Here is a 23,145-nt window from a genome sequence, read left to right on the forward strand (position 1 = left end):
GACACTGTCCCCTCTGCCCTCCCCCCCCCCGCCACCTTGGCCATGGACTCCATGGCTTGCCAGCAGCCAGGGGGTTACTTTAATTTCACAGTGGGTCTGGGAAAGAGGGGGGGGAGGGAGGAAAGGGAAACTGGTAAAGGCTGCTTTGCCCTGTCCAGCAGACCCTGGTTGAAGTCCCTACTGGCTAGACAAGAAAGGGAGGGGGGAATAAACCCCCACACTGCTTGCACTACCAAGGCACCCTGTCCCATAGGTGGACTAATGAAACAAAATAATTTATTTTGCAAAAATCTAGTTAGTCTAATAAAAGCCATCACCTCTACCACAAGCCCTGATACCTTTTGGCTGTAAGGAGACACTGCCCTCAGGATTACGGAAGATTCATGCAAGGCTTTCTCATCTCTTCCTGGTTTATACTTTAAGTTAGACTAAGTTATGTATGCTGTGTTTTACAGGGCCATATTTTAGCTTAGGCAAAGATTTTTGGTAGTTCCCTGTTGTATGCTTGAGGCTGCAAATTGCTGTGTTCAATACATGCTTGCTTCAGAGAAAGGACTTTCCCCCCACTCCTCATTCTGGCAGCAGCTGTCCCCCTTCTCCCCCCTGCTAGCTCCTGTTGGTGCCTGGCCATGTCCCCTCTGCTCCAGCAGGGAGAGATGAGAGCCTTGAAGAGCATCTCTCTTCCCTCCCCTTTGCCAGTGGCTGGCAGGCGTGCTCAAGCACCCTCTGGCTTCTGGCTTAGCCACTGCAGGTATGTGCATCTATCCACTTGCAAACCAGTTCACTGTCTACAGGTTAGACTAACCTGCAAAGACTGAATCATTCAGGCTCGGGCTTTTTGCCTGTCTGTCCCTAGGCATAATGAGTAACATAGGCTTATGAAACTGCTCTTTCTCCCCTACAAACTCCTATATACACATAGGAGGGAGAAATAGGGATACAGCTTACATAAGAGTAACTGAGCAAGATCACAGCACATAAAAAAAATGTCATCATTCATACCTGGCCTGGCTGTGATTCTTTGCGTTGCTTCAGGGTAAACTGAAGTATTAGGGAAAATAAAAGTTGCACCTCCTGTAAACAGAAGAGGAGACAAACCACTTTAGAATTGGTTATCCCAGTCTTATGATTATTTGTGCCTCTGATGCACCATGGTCAGCTACAGTACATTTAGTTGAATCAATTGCATTAAAAAATATCCTGTTCGTCAGGAGTGTGGTGTATAGAATTTGCTACTGATCTCCCTTACGCCTGTTCAAACCTGTGGTGATGCATCAGTGAAAGGACAGTGCAAGAAGGAAGAAAATAAAGTCTAAATTTTTCAAATTTAGAAAAGCTCATGTCACATTTCAAATGGTTTCATCCTTGTTGTGAAATACAAAGTTGTGCTGCCTGGTCATCATTAGCAACATGCATATATTTTCAGCAGACAGTTGATGGCATGAACCAAAGCCCAGTGAAGACCAGTGAGTCTTTTCATTTATTCAAACTGGCTTTGGGTCAGGATCCCAGATAATTAATTCTCTATGTACAGTGAAAAACAGTAAACATCCACTTTGATACAAAAACATGTTTTCTGACTATTTCAGGCATTAAAATCACTTTCACCTTGTTAACTAACTTACAATTACCATGGCTAAGGATTTGAAGGAGGCCTAATTGTGTTATGTGCCTGATTGCCATTGATATTAATAGAGATTGGACACTAGACTACACTGAAAATCCCACCTCAGATTTTGACCCACACAGGATATTGTTCCTTTTTCTTATACAACTGAATAATCATGTTGCCATCAGCATTGCTTATGTAAGACTACTATATCAATAATCCCAGCAATATATGAATATATGCAGATTATTTTGCATATTTTCATTTGGTTTTGGCCAAATGAACTCAACACTCTCAATAATATTGCAGGTGTCTGGTAAAATAGGGAATCATTAGATAACTGTGCACAGAAGCTCATTGGAAAATGGCTATTGTGAATGTTAGAGATGGAAAAGGCTACATTTAAAAAAATAGATTTAAAGGTTTATTCCAAAACCCACTCAACTCAATGGAAAGACTCACATTCCTTTAGTGGATTTTGGATCAGGGATACAGTGCACAGAGAGTATACATCAGATATTAATCATTTAACTTTAGCCAAAAAACACCTGATCTTTGAGCAAGTACTGGGTAATTCTTTAGGGACACTCATTTCTAATGACCCAAGCAAAAAACTAGGTAAATTATGAAACAGAAAAAAAATGCATTTTTTTTGTTTTGTTACTAGCACATTTCCATTTCTGGAAAATTGTTATTTCTGGTCACTGTAGGTACCTAATACCCTCAGGCATGATGATACAATACCCAGGATGTTTATTTAAGCAAACAGTAATCCTCTACTGTACGAATGCTAGAACGACACAGACTTCACATTGATTTTTATAAATACTTTGAAGCAGATAATTTTTGCAGAAAACAATACACATTTTAGAAGTGTTTTTTATAGTTCTACCTACCCTCCGTACTTGCCTGGAGTGTTTAATAGAAGGGTTAATATTAATACTTTTTGTACTTTAAAAAAAATCTGAATGGTAATAATCATAAAACTTTATTAAGACTTTGGGAATAGCTCATATAAACAATATATATGATGATCTTAAAATACATGTATCTATAAAGCAGTGCACAGATAAAAGATTCTGCATTTCGTGGGGCTTCAGCAGAGTATAATACTCAAGAAGCAAGTCTGAAAAACATTATTAGAAAGGCATCTTCATAAAATGTAATTTCTGTTCCACTAAAAAATACCCAGGCATAGTACTAATGTGGGTAATGGATTACCATGATAAATAGAATTTTTTTCTTTAAAAAGATACAGTTTTCACATTTTGCAAAGTATAAAACCTTTTTTAAAATTCAGAAGATTCCATTCTTTGTTGGCATAGTTTTAATTAAAAGCTTAAAATGGAAATATTCCATTTTGAAAAGAGCCAGTACTATTTCCCATTTTTCTATAATGGGGAAAAATAAAACTCCTGCTTATTCATGGCTAATTACTTTTGTAATAAAATGCTATTTAAATATATGATGCAGTATACTGCATGGGAGAACCCCCCCCACACACACACTTAATTACCAGTACTATAAGATGATCTTCACAAGCCTGCTCTTGGGCTAGTGCAGTGCTCCTTGCTAATTTACCATTTCTGTTTTTAGCATGCAACTCATAAACAGGAATCCTGTGCTTTTAGAAGATGACCTATAGGAATGGGAGCAGTGCCAGCATTACCTGTGTTTCTAGCATGCATTAACCGTGGAGAGTTTTGTAAGGCCTTATCAACATCATCTGAAGTCAAATGTGGAAGAGGAGCTACAAAACAAAACAAAAAGCAACACCAAAATGAAAAAAAAACTGAGAATTATCTTTTAAAACCATTTCCCCTGATAGGACTATTTTTATAAGTGTCTACTACCAAACGGTTTAGTTCTGTTGTTGGCAGGGTAGGTGTGAATGTTAAACTTAAACAAGGGTATTCATTTAATTGATATTATTCATACATATATATGACTGATTGTCAGTGTGAGTGTGGAGAAGACTGCACCACACTGGTGTTGCAATGCTTGGTTTTTTGTTTTTTTTAAAACCATACTTGCCTATTTTGTGTTTTTAATGATACAGATTTGCAAAATATTCTCATGCGAGGCCTTAAACATTTAAATTGGTTGCCCTTAGAATATTAGCCATGGGCTACACATCCTTTGGCTCCATTTGAGGGGGCTCTTCTTCATGGAGATACATAATCACCTACTAGGCTCAATGTGAGTTACATGCACCTATAGAAAGTAGAACAGATGCCTACATGTTCAAAGAATCATGCCTGGAATTATCCTTTATAAATCAATGTTTTCACTCTCATTTAATGTCCTCATATATACAATAGAAAGGAAAGAGCATGTGACCAGAAAAAACATTATCATCAAATCCCACTTTATTTTCTTCCTATACTATGCAGATGAATATGCTGGGGTTCAAATTGATCTTTGTCTCTGACATTTTGAGACATTTCTAATCTCATTTCTACAAGTAATCACAACAAGCCTGACCAAAAGCCCACTGCAGTCAATGGAATCTTTCCATCAACCTCAACAGGGTTTGGACTTAGCCTTACAGAACATTGTCACAAGCAGTGACACTTGAGGTAGAGACCTTTGGTATTTCAAATTCAAAGGCATTACTACTGAAAAGGTTGAGAGGTTTGTTTCAACCGTTACTGCAAAGTCAGAAAATTTTCTTACTCTCTCTGAGGTAGTGTAGGTGTGAGAGGAGGATATCTGCATTGTAGCTGGGGGTGAGTCTCTGGAAGTCATCTTTGGTCATTTTGCATAGCTCCTTCCCATCGATGTTCTGGAACAACAAGATGTCAACGTCTGGAAGACCATATTCCTTCACAGCCCATTCCAACCACTGACGCACGTGGTCTGTGCTCCACAGTGTAGGATCTGATGGTTTTACAAACATACTGTTATCAATTTTTATCTGATGTGGTGGACCAATTGCAAATTACTATACACTGGGTGCATCTACATGTGCAATTCAAAGCAATAAACTCTGTTTACCAATGCATATAATTTACATACATATCATTTACACTTGTGCCTGGAACCACAGCACATTGAGCTGGGTCAGAGCAGCTCCAGGTGGCAGCAGGCCTGTAGGGTTAGCCAGCCAGCCCGGCGTGCTCTGACTCAGCTCAACATTCTATGGAGGGGCTGGCTGGAGCATGAGGGTGCTCCAGTGTGTGGCTAGCTGGCAGGCAGTCCCAACACTGAACCACCCTTGCACCCCAGCTAGCACTGTCAGCATCTACACGTGTTGCTGTGCATTAAAAACTCTGCCGCAGTGGCAGAGTTTATTAGTTTACTGTGGCCTAATGGGGCTGCACATGAAGATGTTGAGACATTTACTGTGAATCTAATTAGGCTGCTCTGCAGTAAACATCTTGTGTAGATGCACCAACTATAATCAAACTGGATCATCTTAATCCCTGTTATATTGACTTCAGCAGAGACATACCAGAAATTAATTTACTACATTAGGAGAAAAGGAGAGCAGAGAAAAAGTCTGAGTACAACGTCATGGTTTGGCTTGTTACTCACTAAATTAGCATAGCTTTTACTGGATACAGCATTCTTCACTTTCTACTCTAAAATATTCTTTTGTACTAATGTATACTGCTACATTGCTCCTGTCTTACACTAGTTTTTGTGACCTACATCAAGTTGTGGCAAAGCTGGTTGTGAGAAAAAAAATATGATCTGTTCAATTATTGACACATTCCTGAATCCAGTCCACACTGTTTTGAGGTTTAAATAAATCTCTATTCCCAAGTATACCTCCATTTACTCCCTTAAGTTACCTCCTCATCCATCCCAAAAGACTACTGACTTCTCATTATTACTGTATATTACAGTAGTTTGTGAGGCCCCAAGCAATACCAATATCCTTTTTAAACCACACACTGGGTACATCTATACATGCACTTTACTGTGGAGTAGAGTAATTAACTCCGCAGTAAAGTGGCGTTGTCTACATGTGCACTGGTATTAGGGCACAGTAAATTAACTCTGCCATAAGACAGTACGGTCAGGGATAGTATTGTATTAGTTTAGAGTTATTAACTGTGGTGAAACACACATGTAAAGGTTGACCCGAGTGTAAATTGCACCTGATCAGCAAAGGAAGCAGAGGGTCAGACTTCTGCCTGCCACTTCGTTCTGCACATTTGGCACTTTCAGGCCCTAGCCAGCCCCTCTGCTACCACCCAGAGTCTAGGTCTGACCCTTAAAGCCTGCTGCCAGCCTGGGTCTGTTCTGCCCCAGCTCAGAGTACTGCTATTCCAGGCACACATGTAGATGCTGTGCCTAGGAGCAGTGTACTCTGGCTCAAACAACTCTGGAGTTTATCCCTTTGCATTAATTGCATGTGGATTATTCACAGTAAGAGATAGGTGTGCCTACATTTTAAAGAGACAGAAGATGATAGATACATGCTTGGGAATTACACAATTTTGTGCATAAAAGCCATGACCATGCATAATTGCATAATTTAACTATGATGGGCTCTCTGCCTCCACCTCATCAGGGCTCCTGGCACTCCAGGTGGGAGTCCCCTGATGTGAAGGCACAGAGCCATGTGATTAGACAGCTGGGTAAGTGGGGAAGGGAGCTCCTGCCTGCAGGAGAGGTGGGTGTGCATGGGGTTTGTGGGGGGCTTGGGGCTGTGTGCCATCAGGTTAGGCCAGCTGGCTCCATGCCTCAAAGTGGGGCTTCCAGCACTCCAGTGGGAAGCCACATATGGAAGGAAGCAGAATCCTACCCAGTTCAATGGCACATGATTCTGTGCCTCATTGTGTGGCTTCCCACTAGAGTGCTGGAAGCCCCCTCTAAGTGGAGAGCCAGCTTGGCCCGATGGTGCGTGACTGGGAGCTGCATACCATGGGACTGGGAGGAAGCTGCAAAGGAGGCACGGAGTCATGTGCCATCAGGCCTGCTGCTGCTGAGCTGCTGGTGGTGAGGGCTGTGCACTATGCGGGGGATATGTGGTGGGGGGCCCCACACCCACCTACACACATCCCCAGAACCCCCCACACCTCCCACACCCCTTCATAACCCCTGCACAAACCCCTTACCCACCCACAAACCCCACATACTCCCATACCCACCCAAATCCCCCCACACACCCCATACCCCTTTACAAACCCCACTCCTCCCAAAACCACGTACAATCCCCCACACACACCTTTACAAATCCCCCTCACATACATACTCTACCCCACCCCCAACCACACAAAATACTTGCATATATTTCCAAAGAAGGTTCAAATAGTGTTATATTTTAATTTTGTTAAAAAAATGTAATTAATTTTGCATAATTTTGAGTTTTCCTGCTCATCATTTTGATTTTTTCTGCGCATAATTCCCTGAGGTGTATATAGAGAGTACGAGACAACGTACACTGAAGACGAACACTGAAGCATTAAGAGACTTGTTCAGGTTCAGACAAGAATCTTGTGGAAGAGTTAGGAACCTTCATGTTTGGAGTTCCTATCTAGTGCATTAGCCTCAGAATTACTTTTCTTCCCTTAGTCAAGTTGAACTACATTTGTTCCCCCCATAGCCATTTTCAGAGGCATGTGGCATTGATCAGCTAAGTCAGCCTATTTGCTGCTGTTCTTTTCAACTTCCATATAGTCTAGGTTTTTTAAAATAATGCTCTTACAGGTATTTTTAAGCTTTTGAAGGCCTGAGCCCTTAGCCCTCTGGAGTTTTTGAGATCCATCATGTATGATGATCCCACATCAAAAACAAAAGCCTCAAAACAGCATGACTTGTGTAGTGGTCCATAATCTAGTAAGTGTTTGTCCAAAGAACCCTAATGGACCTCATGGACAGAGGGCTAGCTGCTGAGGAAGGAAATGTGCACTGGTAATGTGGCTTCCAGGAAGGAACTAGAGTGCTTGAGGAAGAGAGGATAACTGGTTGTCAGCCCTAATGGGTTATCTAAGAAGTCTATCAGTGCAATTTGAGTCATACAAAAGTCAATAAACAAAAGCTTCAAAGGTTTGCCCATACTTTTATTATATGTACAAACTTTCCAAATGCTTCATATTTATGGTGATGAATTTGAATGTGAACTGTAAGCTCTATTCAAAATGTTAGCTTAGCTGTAAATTATGAACCCTTCTTTTGGACTTTACATATCTTTGCCATATCAGTTGGTAGATTGCACTAGTGGTGGAGAACTGAAAACGCCTGGATGTACAACAGCTGAGCTTCACCCAAAATATTTCTTCTTCTGTTCACAAAATAACTGGTTGTGCTTATGATCATCTTTTTCCTTGCATCACATTCAAATTCATCTAAAAATATATTGCAAAGGAAGTGGATAAAAGGAAAGTGAGCTTTATGATCTTCACAAATCGGTGATTACTAAAAGACTGGAAAAGGTAGCAATGATCAATGAAAGAAATATTCACTTTCCAAAGTTATCCAATGCTATCATGTTCAAACACTGCCTGTTTTCAGTTTTCAGAATACTTAGTCATTCAATGCCTCACTTTGCTGAAGTTCAGAAAAGCACTACTTAAATACATGTGGAGGATAATGCAATATATTTGTGTGCATATGCGTGTATCTTAACAAATAACTGAAATCATTGCAGCTTGCAAAATTAGCCACAGCTAGTACTCTTGCAGACCTTAGCAACCGAATAACTGTAAAAACATTAAGCAATATGGAAGAAGCAGAAATGTTTCATACAAAGTAATTTCTGCAGTATGGAAAATAATAATACAATATACTAGGTGTTATGTTTGTTTGTATATTTGTATATCCATATACCCAGTAGCATGTATATTTTTTGAGTTTCTATTTAGGCTTTTTTCTTGCACCTGAGGTGCCCAAAGAAGGCAGTTCACACAACAGTGAATGCTTTCTTGTTCAATTAGTCTTCTGAATCCCATAATAAAGTTTGCTACCACATACAATGTTTATCAGCCATGCCATTCTATTGCAGCAAATTATTAGGTTGCTTATGAACATTTATTACACAGCTCAAGCACTGAGAATAATCTCTACAAATGGGTTTTATAAATTCATAGAATAATGGAAAACTAGGGTTTGAAGGGACCTCAAGAGGTCATCCAATCCCCAACCCCTTCCCCTGCTCAAGGCATGATCATCCCTGTTGTTTGACTTCATAAAAGCCAACCTTTCTGTTATGCTTAGGGCCAGGTGGTGTCTTGTATTTGCATGGAGTGGGATTACAAGGGGCAAATTAAGGCATGGGCCCGGGAGGCCTCTGTCAATCAGGGCCCCCATAGGAAAAAATCATAGGGGAGGCTAACTGTGTGTGCCAGGGACCACCTGCCTTCCTGCAGGCACCGTGGCACTGAAAACACCAGACAGGACACCAGACACCAGGCTGAGGCCGAGGTGGAGTTGATACATGTGGGATCCAGCAAGGGCCCTGTCCCAGGCTGCAGGCAGCGTTACGGGAAGAGCCAGTTGCAGTGCAAGTGCATAATTGGGGGCCTGGTGGTGCTGCCCAGCACACACCCTTACCTGACAGCCCTGCAGCCAGGGCAGCCATTCTGTGGGGGCAGCCTCCTCGCCTCATGCTGGATGCTCATGGCTGTGCACTGTCTGCAGCACCGGCAAGGCTCCGCGGGCAGGTGGGTATGGCTCTCCAGGCCAGTTTGGGGCAGGGCTGGGTGGGGAGGCAGTGGCCCCTGGTGACAGCTGTTTGTGCGCAGCAGGCCCAGCATTTCTGAGAACGGGGTCAGACGCAGGCTGACCTGCTACAGTGCTGATGCCCGTGGCTCCATGGAGCTGCAGATGGAGAACTATGTGCTCCACAACAACTGCTCCCAGGCCACCAAGCACCATGACACTGGTGTGTTCCCAGCCCAATTGTGGCTTCAGGGCTCCTCCCTCCCCCTCAGCCATGCAAGGTACCCCCATGCCTCCCCTTAATATACTCATGTTTATAATGGGGTGCGAGGGGCCTCCAATTTTCTGTTTGCTCAGGGTCCCAATAAATCTTAATTTAGCACTGGGTGGAATATTTTCTCTTCTTCTGTTCTGTACTAAGGTCAGTGAAGAATCATGCAAAGACCTGGTCAATCCCTTCAATCTAGATGGTGGCAAATCGCTCTGTAAGCCACTGATAAAGTCAGGGAGGAAGCAGCTGAATCCTGCAGCTTGCCCAGTGCTGCCTAAAAAGCAGTCAGCATTGGCACATGAGGAGGCTTTCTTATGTTATTTCTCGAGTTGTTCTTAATAAGAAACCTGGGAGCTCATTTTTTTTCTTTCTAATCACTCTACTTAAATTTAGTCTTTAACATGTTCCGTATCTAGTTTAGTACAGAAGATGGCTAATGTTTTAAATCTTATCAGGTCAACAAAATTTCCTAGTGGTAACAGACTTTTTTACTTGAAAGGGGAATTTCTTGTTTAAACTTTCTAACCTGCTGGAACAATAACTCTTCGTTCATTGGTTGTCATGTTTGGTGGTGGAACATGTTTCTCTTCCATGTAGCTTCCATAATTCATCCCAACAGTGTCAGAGCTGCCAACCATCTTTCCTCCTTTTGCCACACTGCAGTCATCAGGGGAATTCCTACAGAAATGACAAAAAATGCTTAAATAATTATACTACCCATATTACAATTTTCAGTAATAATAACACTAATGCTATACAAGCTAGAAAGAAAGGTTTTATTGTAAGGACAGGCCAGTTTTTGGAAACTGTGGCAACTAGCATCAAAACTGATTTGGGACCTGCTCTGAAAATGTGACTGATTTCAATACACTGCTTTATATCAGGCGAGGCTCTGGCATGACATATTCAAACCTACAGCTGCCAGAAATTAATTTTTGAGGGTCAGGCTAGAACTGGACTTTGCTGGTGATTGTTCTAGGCTTGATGGCCACAAGCAGCTATGCAGCTGCTTTCTGTAAATATGTTATGGACTAGAGAACATTTGAAAACAAACCTGGTGCACAGAAAGCAGGAGACGTGAGAAAAAAACTGTCACAAGCTGTTTAGTTTTGGAGTACTTTCTCCCTCCAATGTGGTTATTGTTACACTAAGCTGATGCTTATTTGCCTATCATATACTGCAGTGTAGACATTCTTCTATATATGGCTTATACAAGGGGCACTTTTGGCAAAGCTGTGATTCAAAATATCACAAGCACGATAGGGGTAAAAAACTTTCAGGTCCTGACTAGTAGAATCTCCATGGTTCTCTAGTTAAGCACTGAAAGTCTGCAGAGGATCTGCAACCAGACATCTCTTTAATTTTGGCTTTGGTTTCTGAACAGAGCCTTTAGAGTTTAACATTCCACAGAGGGGTTCCCTAATGGCCTTTTAATAGCATCACGATTTGCTTCCTGCCAGACATAGGCATATTTAACCCTTAGTTTAAGGTCTACAGTATGTTTCATCATACAACCAAGAATTGCTTCACAAATCAAAAGGAAAGGAATACAATCCTTGAAACAGAAGGGCGATTTTTTCTTCTTATGCAGAATTGAGGTCATAAACATTCATGTAATTCTACTATTTAATATGCAGATCTATTCTCTGGTTGTATATAGCAGGCAAAAAGTCATGTTAGATTAGACAGACGTTCTATCTACAAAAATATTACTCTCAAGACATTTTCTTTTCCTTGAACACTTTATCCCATAAAAGGTTTTTGCACCTCAGTCTTGGCTTCTCCCAAACCCAATCAATTAAAGTCAGCATAACTGAGTGGATCTTCTACATACTGAAACAGGAAAGCATGGGTCAGGGCAGGCCCATGTTGTTTTACATATACACCAAAGGCACAGACATAAGTGACAGTTCTTGCCCAATCTGGCCCCTGAAAGTGCCCTGCAGCCATAACCAAACACAAATACATGACTGCAGAGTGCTTTGAAAGGGCCCAATCCCACAAAAAATCTAAACCCTCATTGCATGAGGGTTCAGATGAAGATGCTCCAAAACACTTCAGTCCTATACCAAGGATCTCTATACCAAGGTTCTTTCTTCTGAATTAACAGGGTTAATCCAGCAAAGAATATGAATAATTAATTTATTTTCTCTTCACTATGCAGTGTTTTACATTTGTCAACTTTCATTTTCATTTGTAATCATATTAGTCATTCTTCCATGTGCATTAGCTTCTCCTGGCGTCCCTCACATTCATCTTTAGATCTGACTAATCTAAATAATTTTGTGCCATCACCAAATTTGGTTTAACCTTTTTTCCATGAAGAAAGATTTCCATTTCTCAGTCCTAGTTTACTGTCTGAAACCAGGGCTTGATCCATGAAAATATTATGCCCCTTATCTGGACTACTTAAGTTTTATAGTAACAGCTTGTGGTAAGACATATGTCTTGCCAAATACCTTTCAAAAGTCTAAATAAATTATATCAGTTGGTTCCTCTTAATCTACTGCTTTACTGATTTGTTCAAAGAAGCATAATAGGATAGTGAGGGAAGAAATTGTGTGGGATAGATATTATATTATGCTTTTGTACATGATTTATTATTCAGTTTTTACTAAATCATTCAACTAATTAATCAAGTACACACATATATACTTGGTTACTGTTCTGCAATTTTCTGAATTTTCCTGAGACCATACAGGCTCAACATTTGCTATACAGCAGTCTTCAGGTATAATAAATATTGTTTGAGAGAGACCGTGTATTTTTAGTAGTGCTCAGATGTATACCACTTTGGTTAAGTAACTGACTGCTTTTCCAGGTATTAGTTTCCTTCAACACCTTCTTCCAATAACTCATACTACACATGCCATCAAGGCACTGTGATAAACTCTGGTGCAGTTTGTGCTGGTTTATCACAACACCTTAATGGCATATGTAGATACTCAAACTGACACAATCCAGGACACATGTGCAGATGCTGCACTTAAGATTGAAGTAGTTTGAACCAGGGTGGAGCAGCCCCAGGCTGGGAGGGAGTCCGGGGCGTGAGCCCTGGGTTCCAGGAGGCAGTGTCAGGCTGTGGAGGGGCTGGTTAGGTCACAAGTGTGCCCCAGCTTGCAGAGCCCTGTGGCTAGGTGATAGGCAGCGGTGGGCTCCAGTCCACCTGCCCCACCCTCCAGTGCCAGCTGCATAACCCCCAGAAGGAGCTCCCTCTGCTTCCTTTCCTTCATTCTATTCTGAAAATACTGCCCTGCCTGGGAGGGTTGAGCAGCATGGGCAGTGGAGGCCTGGGGCTTGAGGGAGGCTTAGCCCCCCTGAAAATTAATTTTGTGGTGGCTGGTGACAGTGGCAGCACCACTGCACTGCTTGACATGCAGCCAGGCCAGCGTCCCACATGCACTCAGCTCCATGCAGCTGAGGAAGAAAAGGCTAATTGTGCATGCGTTGTACTGCACAGAGCATGACAGGAGTTGTTGTTCTCATGCTGATGCATGCACTCAGCTCCCCAAATAATATTTTCTATGGGGCGTGGTGTTGCTAGGGGAGAGCAGCTGCAGGCTCGCAGCTGCTGTAAACAGCAGTTTGATCTCCCAGCTCCTGGGACTCAGCAGTGACTGTTTGTTGGATCCAGGGGATCATTGTAACTCATTGTGCTTCCTGCAAAGTGCCATGAGTTATAACAGAGAACTGCTCCTCTGTCTCCACCTCAAGTGTTTCAGTATGAGTCTTGCAAGCTGCCCAGTTCAGATGATTTAGCCTTCTAGTACAAGCAAAGCAGGGCATGTCAAAGGGGAAATCTGTAGATGTCCTGAATACAGATGCTTTCACAGAACTGCTTTGCATTTGTCTGAGGACAAAAAGGGAAAGGTACACACACTTTGTCCTATAGTCCATGCACTGTATTCAAAAGGAATATAAAGAGACAGTTTCTAAATATTTCCTTAAAGTACAGAACTAATTCAAGCTTGCTTCTTTTTTAAAGTAAAGATTCATTTTCAAAACCCTGATACATTTGGTGTTCAAATATTCAACAAACTTCCAAATAAAAGGTCCAGACTTCAGGTTTCAGTTCAGCAAGTTAATGAAACACATGCCTAAATGCAAGAACATTAATTGTCCTATTGAAGGCAACATTAGTCATTCTCTAAAATACCTTGCCGACTTAGAACTTATATAGTTTCTAATGTACTGTTTCTGAGAGAATGAAAAAAAATGTTTCATGCTGAAATAACTTCATACCTATGAATTTACTGCTTTGCCATTGCTGTGCTGCTGCAATGTGATGACAGCATGCAATCAACAGGAAAAAAACTTCCTGAGAAAACGATTTTGTTTTTTGCTATTTTTGTGCCAATCGGTTCAGAGATTTTTGGCTAGGTCTTCACATGAAGTTACACCATAAAATATAAATCAGGCAATTCCAAATATTGCTAATGTGATTTTATGGCAGGTATTTTATCCTGTGTCCAAACTGGAGAGTAAAACCATTATATCATCTGTTATCTGTATATGTACGTATAATAATTTAATAGCTCCATATTCAGTAATATGTGTATGTGATTTTCATTACAGTTTTCAGAGAATTAACAGCATGATATCCTCCAACATTTATACTTGGAGAAGTGAGGTACAAAAAAGTTAAGGCCCAAGTTATTAAGGTATCCATTATTTTTGTGCCTCCATTTTTATTTTATATTAAATAGCATTTGTATATATCTGATCATGGCATTTGATTTTTGAGGTGTTATACTCTGGCAGCTTCAGTTCAAGTCATCTGAAATTATGAATACTTTGCAAATATTGGTACTCATTTTTCCATATCATGATAATTAAGAGACAAAAACCATTTCACTTGTGTCATGCCAGAGGCTGTTCTCAGCTCTGTGAATACAGACAGAAGCTAACCATGATTGTCTTGGAAATATTAGATTCCAATACTGTTTTCAGCTATAAAATAACTGCATAACCTTCTGAGTTCAATCTATTCGGCGTTAAGGAGCAGCAACAATTATGCCAACCAACAGGCCTAAAAAAAGTCACAAAGATGGATGTAGGAGTTAAACCGCAGCAACACATAGCTTTAGGTTGGATGACAGTGGATTTAATCTCCACCTGCTCAGTCAGAACACACGGGCTTTATTCCACCAGGGCAAATGCTCCCCCCCACCACTGCACACTTTTAAATAGATAATTAAGGGCTGCCTCCTATTTCTATTTAAATCAAGGTAAGCAGAAAAACAAATAATCTTTTTCCCCCAGACATATTTACCTGCCACAATGAGCTTTTGCAAAGACTGAGGGTAAAATATCACTTTGTTTCTTGTTTACCCTTAACAAACAGAAATGGCATCTCTGTATTATTCAGTTTACATACTTAATCCAATTTATACTGAGAGATGCAGGCCAAATTCTGCCCTCAGTTATATCCGTACCACTCCACGGAAGTCAGTGAGGTTACACGGACAAAAATGAGGGCAGTTTGGCCAGTTCAGTGAGTTTTTTGAACACAGAGATTATTTTGAACAGATTGGGGAAAAAAACCCTACTATCAAGATCTTCCAAACTAACTGACAAAAGTGACTGGATTTTTATTTCTGTAAAAAGACCTGGGAACGCAAGGCAACAGAAACGTCTTGTAGCTGTAAAATACAATGTCTGCTTTAGCTGTACCATTTCCATGGCCAACCATGCATTAAGAATCTATTGTAAACACTGAACGGCAAATTACGTGAAAGATCCAGCAGTAGCAAAGGGTTTTTGGCAGAGTGACAGGGCTGCTGGGGTGGTTCTCTGATCTGAATATAAACAGAGCAGAGAGAAAAAAAAAAATCACAACTTAAGTCCTCATTTTTCATTAAAATCCAGAAGCAGATGAGCAAGAGACCCTTTAACCTACTGGAAAAATGGCTGAAGCCCCAAATAAGCAAGGCATATACACCATTGCTTAACTATTCGCATGTATATAGTTCCAGTGAAACTAAAGTCACTGTTCACGTGCTTAAAGTAAAGCCTGTGCTTAGGTGCTTTTCTGAAATGGGCTCTTAATTCAGCAAATATAAGTAAATTCCATAAAAGCTGAAAACATGAGCAGCCGCTAGAAAAAGATATTTTTAGGACTTAGAACAACAAGAGAGGGATTGTCTGAAAAAGTTTTTTAGGACATTTTGTGAGTCTGTTTTATTTCTGAATCATCAGGGGACCAAGGGCAGTGGAAAGCAGCCTTCAGAAAGTGTGCCCAGTAGAAATGGTGCAGCGTTGTAGCAATCCGTTCTGAACTCTGGGCTTGAACTGAAACCTGAGATGTTTTTCTTCACAGCTGCATGTTATTTTTACCCTTTTGTAAATATACTTCATTACACCTGGAGTTTACAACCCTTCCCCCCCTCACCTCCTCAAGGCTACAAGTTATTTGGGTGCTGCTAACCAAGAGCCCTCTTGTAGAGCAATTAGTGTTTTGTCATGTAATGAGCTAATTCTGAATGCTGCTAAATGTTTGTGGTTGAAATACTTCTGCTCTTGCAAGTGGATGTCTTCACTTTATTTAGGAACACTTAAAGTCAAGATGATAGGGTGGTCCATTTAGCGCCTGCTCTTGCTTTCATTGAAACTCCTAGGAGTTTTGCCATCCCTTGATGCCAGTGGAAGCAGGATGGAGTTCATAAATAATTATATGAAATCTTTTCTTTAATTCTTTGTCATGAATTATTTTGGAAAAGATTTCTGTATGCCATTAAGTACCTTACTGAGTGAAAAATGGAAATAAAAAATAACTTTTTAAGCAAAAGTATTTTACATTATCCTTTTGTAGAGTCCTTGTGATATAAAAAACTCATTCATTTATCAGTAGGGAAAAATGACATCTGTATTACAGAAATCTCCATAGAGTGCTTAGTTTAGTTAATCTAACAGCCAAAGCCTGGGTGATTCCCTCATGGGCAGGAGTGGAAGGAGAGGTCTCATAAGAGTAGAAGGACTCTGTGAGACTATCCTGGCAAAACTGCACTCCAAAACATGGTTAAGCAGGCTGGGAGTAGGGCATGGATTTCTCATGCCTGCTTTCATCTCAAAGTTTGCATCCCCCCGCCCCTGCCAGTATGTATTCGTGATCTCCAGTGATCTGGGGATGAGAAAATGGGGCTGTTCCCTGGCTTCATGCCCAGTTTACCCCCCCCCACCCCTTTCTATTCTGAAATGCAGCCTATTCAGCTCTGGTCCATGCTCTCTCTTTATCTTATCCCAACATTTCATAATGCCTTCCATAGACAACTGGGAAAGGAGAAACAGTTCTGTGAAGCTGCCCTACCTTTTCTTTTCTAGAAGCCACGCAAAGAAGTATCCCTCAGACAAAGAGGGCCACTATACGTAAATCATATTTAACCAAAATTACATCATCTGAAGGTCATACAATACTTAGTTTGTTTCAAGCTATACTCAGTCTACTCTCCTTCCCCTGCATGTACTCACTTGTATAGTCAGCAGTTTTCAAAAGAAGGGTTTTCATTGAAAAATAGACTTTTTAGAAATGTTCCCTTCCACTGCTGACATTTTAGTGTTTTTTTTCAATTTTTTTCATTACAGCTTTTAATCAACAAATGTTCACTGAAATGTTTTAATAGTCTTTTTTGTGCCTAAATCAAGAACACGTGAGTTACTGCACAAAGGTCCACATCAATTGAAACTTGCCTTACCATATGAATACAAAAAAAATAAGCATCTTTTCACCTCCAATATTATTTGCATCCCCCAGAAGAAAACAGGGAATCCAAAATGCCTACTTCTGGATAAAAGATAGAGAAGAGAAGCAGATAGAGGCTTTACAGAGAGCCCAGAGGGTTGATTACATTGATGTAAAGTGAGATATGAACTGTGACTATGAAGACAGTCTTCTGTCCTGGTATCAGAAGCCCAGCTTAGTGGTTTGATAGAATTCAGGTTATGCTACATATGTTCTGGTAAAGCATAACTGAAGTCAAAACTGATTGGTATTATATGCTCACAAAAAGTAATCCTCATTCAATTTTTATACAAGCATATTGCCACTGAAATTTGCTGAGTGTATTCAGTACATGTGGCCCATTGTGAAGAAAATACACTCCCACTTTTGTACAACTCCTTTCTTTAAAAAGTATTACAAATTATTTCCACTTGATTGCAATTTGATTTATGAATGAAACATTAAAAATACATGTGAGTTTATATTTCCTAACAAACACCATGAGGGGGCATTCCATTCTTTTCTGGATGCCTACACCCCTTCTGTGGGTATGTAGTGGTCTTAAGACACCCAGAAATGTATTGTCCAAAACTCATGACTACCAGACCTTGGACTCAGGAGTGGAAAAAAAGGTAACAGGAGTTTACCCTATTGATAAATGCAACTCATCTGGCAGCTGGAGCTCCTGGATTCTGGGCCTGCCTTGCCTGGGGGAGGGTTGAACTAGGGCTTCTTTTGCTTCCCAGCACAACACTGCAGTCATGTCATGCTAGGGCACATACTACTTACTTCCAAAAAATGCCATGTAGATGACCAGATCTGAGCACCTAGTTGTCCAGAAAAGAACAGAATGTCCTATGTGCCTAGTTCTGCTTCGGCTGAAGTTGATGATATTTATTATTCAGTTCAGTGGAATAAGCCTGCAGCTTTTATCAAAACTCTTTATAACTGTTTTTCCTTCTCCAAACCCAGGACATATTCTGAACTGCTAGTCCTGCTGGGGACACTTTCCAGTCCCTATAGACAAGATTCCTATCAGTGGATTCATATGCTTTTTATTAGCAGCTTAGTGGATGACCTGTTACAAAAAGATAGCTCATATAAGACCAGGGATCAAATGTGCTGTTATAACTGGGTCTCGAATCAAAAGTCTGTTATTTCATACAGTAAAAGGATAAAGAGAACACCATGCATTAATACATGCAACTTACTGATATTCTGCAGACAAAACAAAAGATGATTATGTATCAGGAAGTATATGCAGAAGCTGTACATTTTCAATCAAACAATGATTTCTTGCTAATTGAAACAATCTTCTCCTCTCCCCCCTCTTCTTTAACTATCTCACAATCCACAGCTGCCTGAAGCCTTGAGGCCATCACAGCAAATTAAGGCAGTCAACATCTGGCTCACTAGAGGCCAGTCATACTATAAATATTACCAGCCCTGCTCTTTGTGTTCAGAGTGTAGGGAAACAGCTGGTTTAAGTTTGACTGCACATTGTCATTTCTCCATTAGCACAAACACTTCAATATTTCTTATGTGTGAGGTTGGAGTGAGGAAAAGGAAAATACAGTGAGGAGGAGGGGGGCATTACCTGCCCCAGCTAAGAAGTGATGTTCTGTGTATCTGTAATGTACAATGAGATTGCTGCCTGGGAGAACTCTGAAGTCTGATACAGTGGTAGTCTGGCTGAAGCCACAATAACTTCCCAGTTGGCCTATAACTTTCAGGACCCATTTTCTCTTATTTTTCTTTTATGATTTTTATAGAAATTCTATTAGAATAGAAATGGATTACATTTCTCAAATTGTATTTTGTTTCAAGAGCTTGTAAGCCTGTTGTGTTTGTGGTTTCATAAAATACTAGTGCGTTGGGAGTCAGGGCCCTTCCCAAACCACATATGCCTTCTTTTGTGGGCAGGGATCACATAGAAGGTTAGTGAAGTACAGCATGCCTAGCATAAAAAGAAGTGACATCTTGTATGGAAACCATAGTCTCCAGTCTCTGGAATGTCTGCTGATTTTAGTGATTGGCATTATTTGTGTTGTGAAATTGGTGTGCACAAGTCGGAGATTAACCAGTTTTCTTTATCTTACTAAGATTTTCCTCTCTTAAAGCATTAGTATCTATTGCTAATTAAATACAGTGCATACTACTTATATTTAAGCTATAAAACATACAATAGTGCATTGCATTGATAAGAGCTGCAGAGTTTTGAAACTTTCAATGCCCCATCATTCTCTAGAAGTAAAATTTAACCCTGTACTATGAGCTAACGTGCCTCCTATAACAGTTAAACCCACAAAACATGCCGTTAGTGATATTCAAGTTCTGCAGAGATTTTGTGTTGAACATCTGCACAAGGTTGAATTAATCAGCCCAAGACTCCAGCTGGCAGGAACAGGGGCAGCTGAAGCAGGGATCTCTAGATATAAAGAGTACTTCCTATAACTTTGCTTAGACTTCACCCTGTGCTGATTGAATGGTTGCTTGACCCTCCCTTCCTTCTGCACCAGTCTCCTGACCTTACTCCTCTCCTTCCCTTGTCTCTATAGCCTGGTTCCCCTCATTCACTTCACTTCATTTGTCCCTCTCCCTTCAGTATTTTTTGTTTGCTTATCCTTTCCTACTATGAAGCTGTTTCATATGAATCTATGCTCTAGCCACTATGCCACCCTGAATCCATTGTGTAAATAGGGCCTGTGAATTATTTCCTTCGTTTCAGACAACTTTAACAAAAGCAAGATGGTGTAAAGGCCTAGACTTAGGCATGAGGAGGTTGCTGTCACAGGAATAGCAGTCTTAAACTTTAGCAAGGAAGATCTATGTTGAATATTAGGAAAACATTTCTAACCATGTGGGTAATTTGTAGGGATCCTGGTTTTCTGTGATAAAAAAAATCACAGATTCTCTGGTAAAAATCCCCAAATCTGTGGTTAAAATTAAATGCTCCCACAGCTCCCCCGCCCCAATCGCTTGGTGTCCCTCACTCCAGCCCCCCAGCCGTGCTTGAGGGGCCCCCCAGCTGCCAGGGCTATAGGGCCAGGGACCCTACAGCAGAAGCATGAGCTGGCTCCCCCCTGCTGCCTACCTGCTACAGGCTTGGGCGGAGCTGGCTCCCAGTGGCAGGTGCACTCCCGGGGAGCAGGGGGGACCCATGCCCCCAGATCTGTGGGGGGAGGGGCACGGGGGTATGCACTGTCCCCATGTACACAGAGGAAGTGTGGCCAGGGCAGCATGGAGCTTGCAGTGGCAGGCAGCTTTCATGCGTGGCCTGCTGCGCCAGTTGCACATGTTGTGCTCTGGAGGGCCTGGGAGAGCAGCAGGGCAGGGAGCACAGCATTTGTGACCCATGGCTTGCAGCTGGCCAGGCACTCCAGCCAGGGGAGGGGGGATTTGCAGTCCCACTTGCAGGCCAACTGGAAACCCCACCTCCTGGCCAGAGAGTGCCCAAGCTGGCTGGGGACTAAGGGAGTAGGGAAGATTGTAGCTGGCCAAGCACTCTGGCCAGGAGTGGGAAGGCTGCAAACCCCCTCTCCAACGGAGTGCCAGGCCAGCTGCAAACCTCCCCACTCCCTCATTTCCAATCCAGCTTCCCTCCCCAGCCCTGCCCCACAACCCCCAAGCCCCACTTACCTGCAGCAAGAAGAGTGAGCCTGAAGCAGCCTCCAGTAAGTGCAAGTGTCGGGCCCTTCCCTTTCCCACCCCTTTTGCAAACAGCTCTTGCAGGCTGGAACTTTGCCAGCCTGCAGAGCTCTTTGTCAAAGCAGGGAAATACGTGGGTTTCTCTGCTAAAAAAGAGAATCTGCATTGTCTCTGCTAAAAACAGGAAATCTGCAGTTTTCTCTGTTTTTCTGTGGAAAATGGAAAACCCAGATCCCTGGCAATTAGGCATTGGACTAGATTACCTAGAGAGGCTGTGGAATCCCTGTCTTTGGAGTTTTTAAGAGCAGGTTAGATGAACCTGTCTTGAGAAGAGAATTAGCTTAGATGGCATCTTGAAGTCCTTTCCAGCTCTTTCTTTTTATGGTTCCATGATTTTACTCAGTAGGCCACTGTTTGGGATATTCATCTAGGGTATGAGAGACCCAGGTTCAGTTTCCTGAAAGGATTTGAACCTATATTTCCCACATTATAGGAGAGTCACCAACTCAGCAGCAGGGTATTGTGGTATGGCTTGTCTTCACTCTTTCTACTGGAGATGTTCTTCTCTGCATGGCATTTAAGCAGAGAAAGAATGCTTCTATAGTCTGGTGCTAAATGCACTCACCCAGGTTCCAATTTGTACTGCAATGAATATTTATGTATTTTCTACAGAGCAGAACCCTTCCAACAGAAGAGACTGAAAACAGTCACCTCAGAATAATCTGTAGCATGATGGTTACAGCATTTTTCTTCATGGGGAGAGATGCGTTCGGATTCTTTCAGGCAAAAAAGTCTTGAATGTGGGTCCTCCAATTTCAGGTGAGTGAGTATCCAATATATTAGCCTATTTGGTAAACAACAGAGAACATTGGGGAAACCCAGCTACTAATCTAAGATTATTTTGTTCAGCAGTAAATAATCAGCAAACTCAACCTGAATATGGCAATAGCCTTGGTAGGCACTGAAACTGCCTTTCTTGCTGAATAAACTATTCACTAAAAAACCAAACCAAAGCAAAATATGTCCAGCTATAACTGGAAACTTCTTAGGACAGAGCTTCTCTGCTGCACTGTGATTGCAAAGTACATAACACATTCTTTCTTGGCTCCTATTGTAATATATGTTAACAATAAGGACATCAAATGAATGCTGTTGTTGTTGATGATGATGGGTTTTGCAGAGTTTCACACCAACATTTTCAGAAGATCAAACTTAAGCCCCTATTTCTAAATTCAGAAAAAAAACTAATGCTTTTTTTTTTTTAGCACTTTTTGATATCTCACTAGTTACGTGTCTCTGCAACTCTGTATACACACATATGTGGTGCTCTGTTGTTTATTGCTGTGGCGGACATTTTTCAACGCCCACAGTGGTATACTCTAAGTAATGTTTCTTACTCTCAAGAATCAGCACTATTGATCTGCATATCTTTGTATTTAGAATAAGAAAGGTGCATATACATTTTTGTGAGACATTCTGTATATGGATTTAGGGAGAGATTTCTCTTCCTTGGACTCCTGAAAGACGCCCATTTTTTAAAACCTTGTTTACTTTTCCAAGGGAGAAAAGAACATTCAAACTTGATACGTCTCTCCTTGTTCTTACAGATTAAGAAATAGCAACCCCACAATGAACATATAACAACAAGTAGCAGTTGTACAATTGCATCACTTCAAATTAAACAAGTCAGATTATATGGAAAAGGCTGAAGTACTTGATGCCCTTTTCACATCAGTCTTCACAGGCAAGGTCAGCTCCCAGACTACTGCACCACACAGCAGTTTGGGGAGGAGGTGAGCAGCCAACAGTTATCAAACAACAGGTTAGGGACTATTTAGAAAAGCTGGGCATGGAAAAGTCCAGGAGGATGGACACAAAGCACCTGAGGGTACTGAGGCAGTTGGCTGATGTGATTGCACAGCCATTATCTTTGAAAACTCATGTCTATTGGGAAAGTTCTAAAGTGCTAAAAAAGGTCCTGGATGATTGAAAATGGGCAAATATAGTGCCCATCTTTAAGAAAGGGAACTACAGACTGGACAGCCTCACCTCAGTCCTCACCTTAGGCCCTCAAGGAATCAATTTCTAAGCACTCAAAGGAGAAGAAGGTATTAGGAGCAGTCAGCATGGATTCACCAAGGGCAAGTCATGCCTGACCAGCCTGAATGCCTTCTGTGAGATAACTGATCCGGTGGATGCAGGAAGAACAGTGGATGGGATACACCTTGACTTCAGCAGGCTTTTTATATGGTCTCCCACAACCTTCTTGCAAGCAAGCTAAGGAAGAAT

At 41.4% G+C, this 23,145-nt stretch overlaps 1 protein-coding gene across 4 annotated transcripts in view; it reads right to left on the reverse strand.

The window, feature by feature from the left end:
* Positions 1-23,145, reverse strand: part of ERG (ERG, ETS transcription factor) — a 243,195-nt gene that overhangs the window by 19,144 nt on the left and 200,906 nt on the right. For 3 of the 4 annotated variants that reach the window (XM_019528939.1, XM_019528938.1, XM_019528940.1), the window contains 4 exons: positions 10,018-10,169; positions 4,286-4,489; positions 3,279-3,359; positions 1,003-1,074 (listed from right to left, as the gene is read on the reverse strand). In XM_019528939.1, coding sequence (XP_019384484.1) covers positions 1,003-1,074; positions 3,279-3,359; positions 4,286-4,489; positions 10,018-10,169 — 509 coding nt within the window. The remainder of the gene's footprint in view (positions 1-1,002; positions 1,075-3,278; positions 3,360-4,285; positions 4,490-10,017; positions 10,170-23,145) is intronic. The other variant, XM_019528942.1, reaches the window with a different exon arrangement.

The sequence above is a fragment of the Crocodylus porosus genome, unplaced genomic scaffold (genome assembly GCF_001723895.1).
Source record: "Crocodylus porosus isolate Cpor-Errol unplaced genomic scaffold, CroPor_comp1, whole genome shotgun sequence".
NCBI classification, from domain to species: Eukaryota; Metazoa; Chordata; order Crocodylia; family Crocodylidae; genus Crocodylus; species Crocodylus porosus.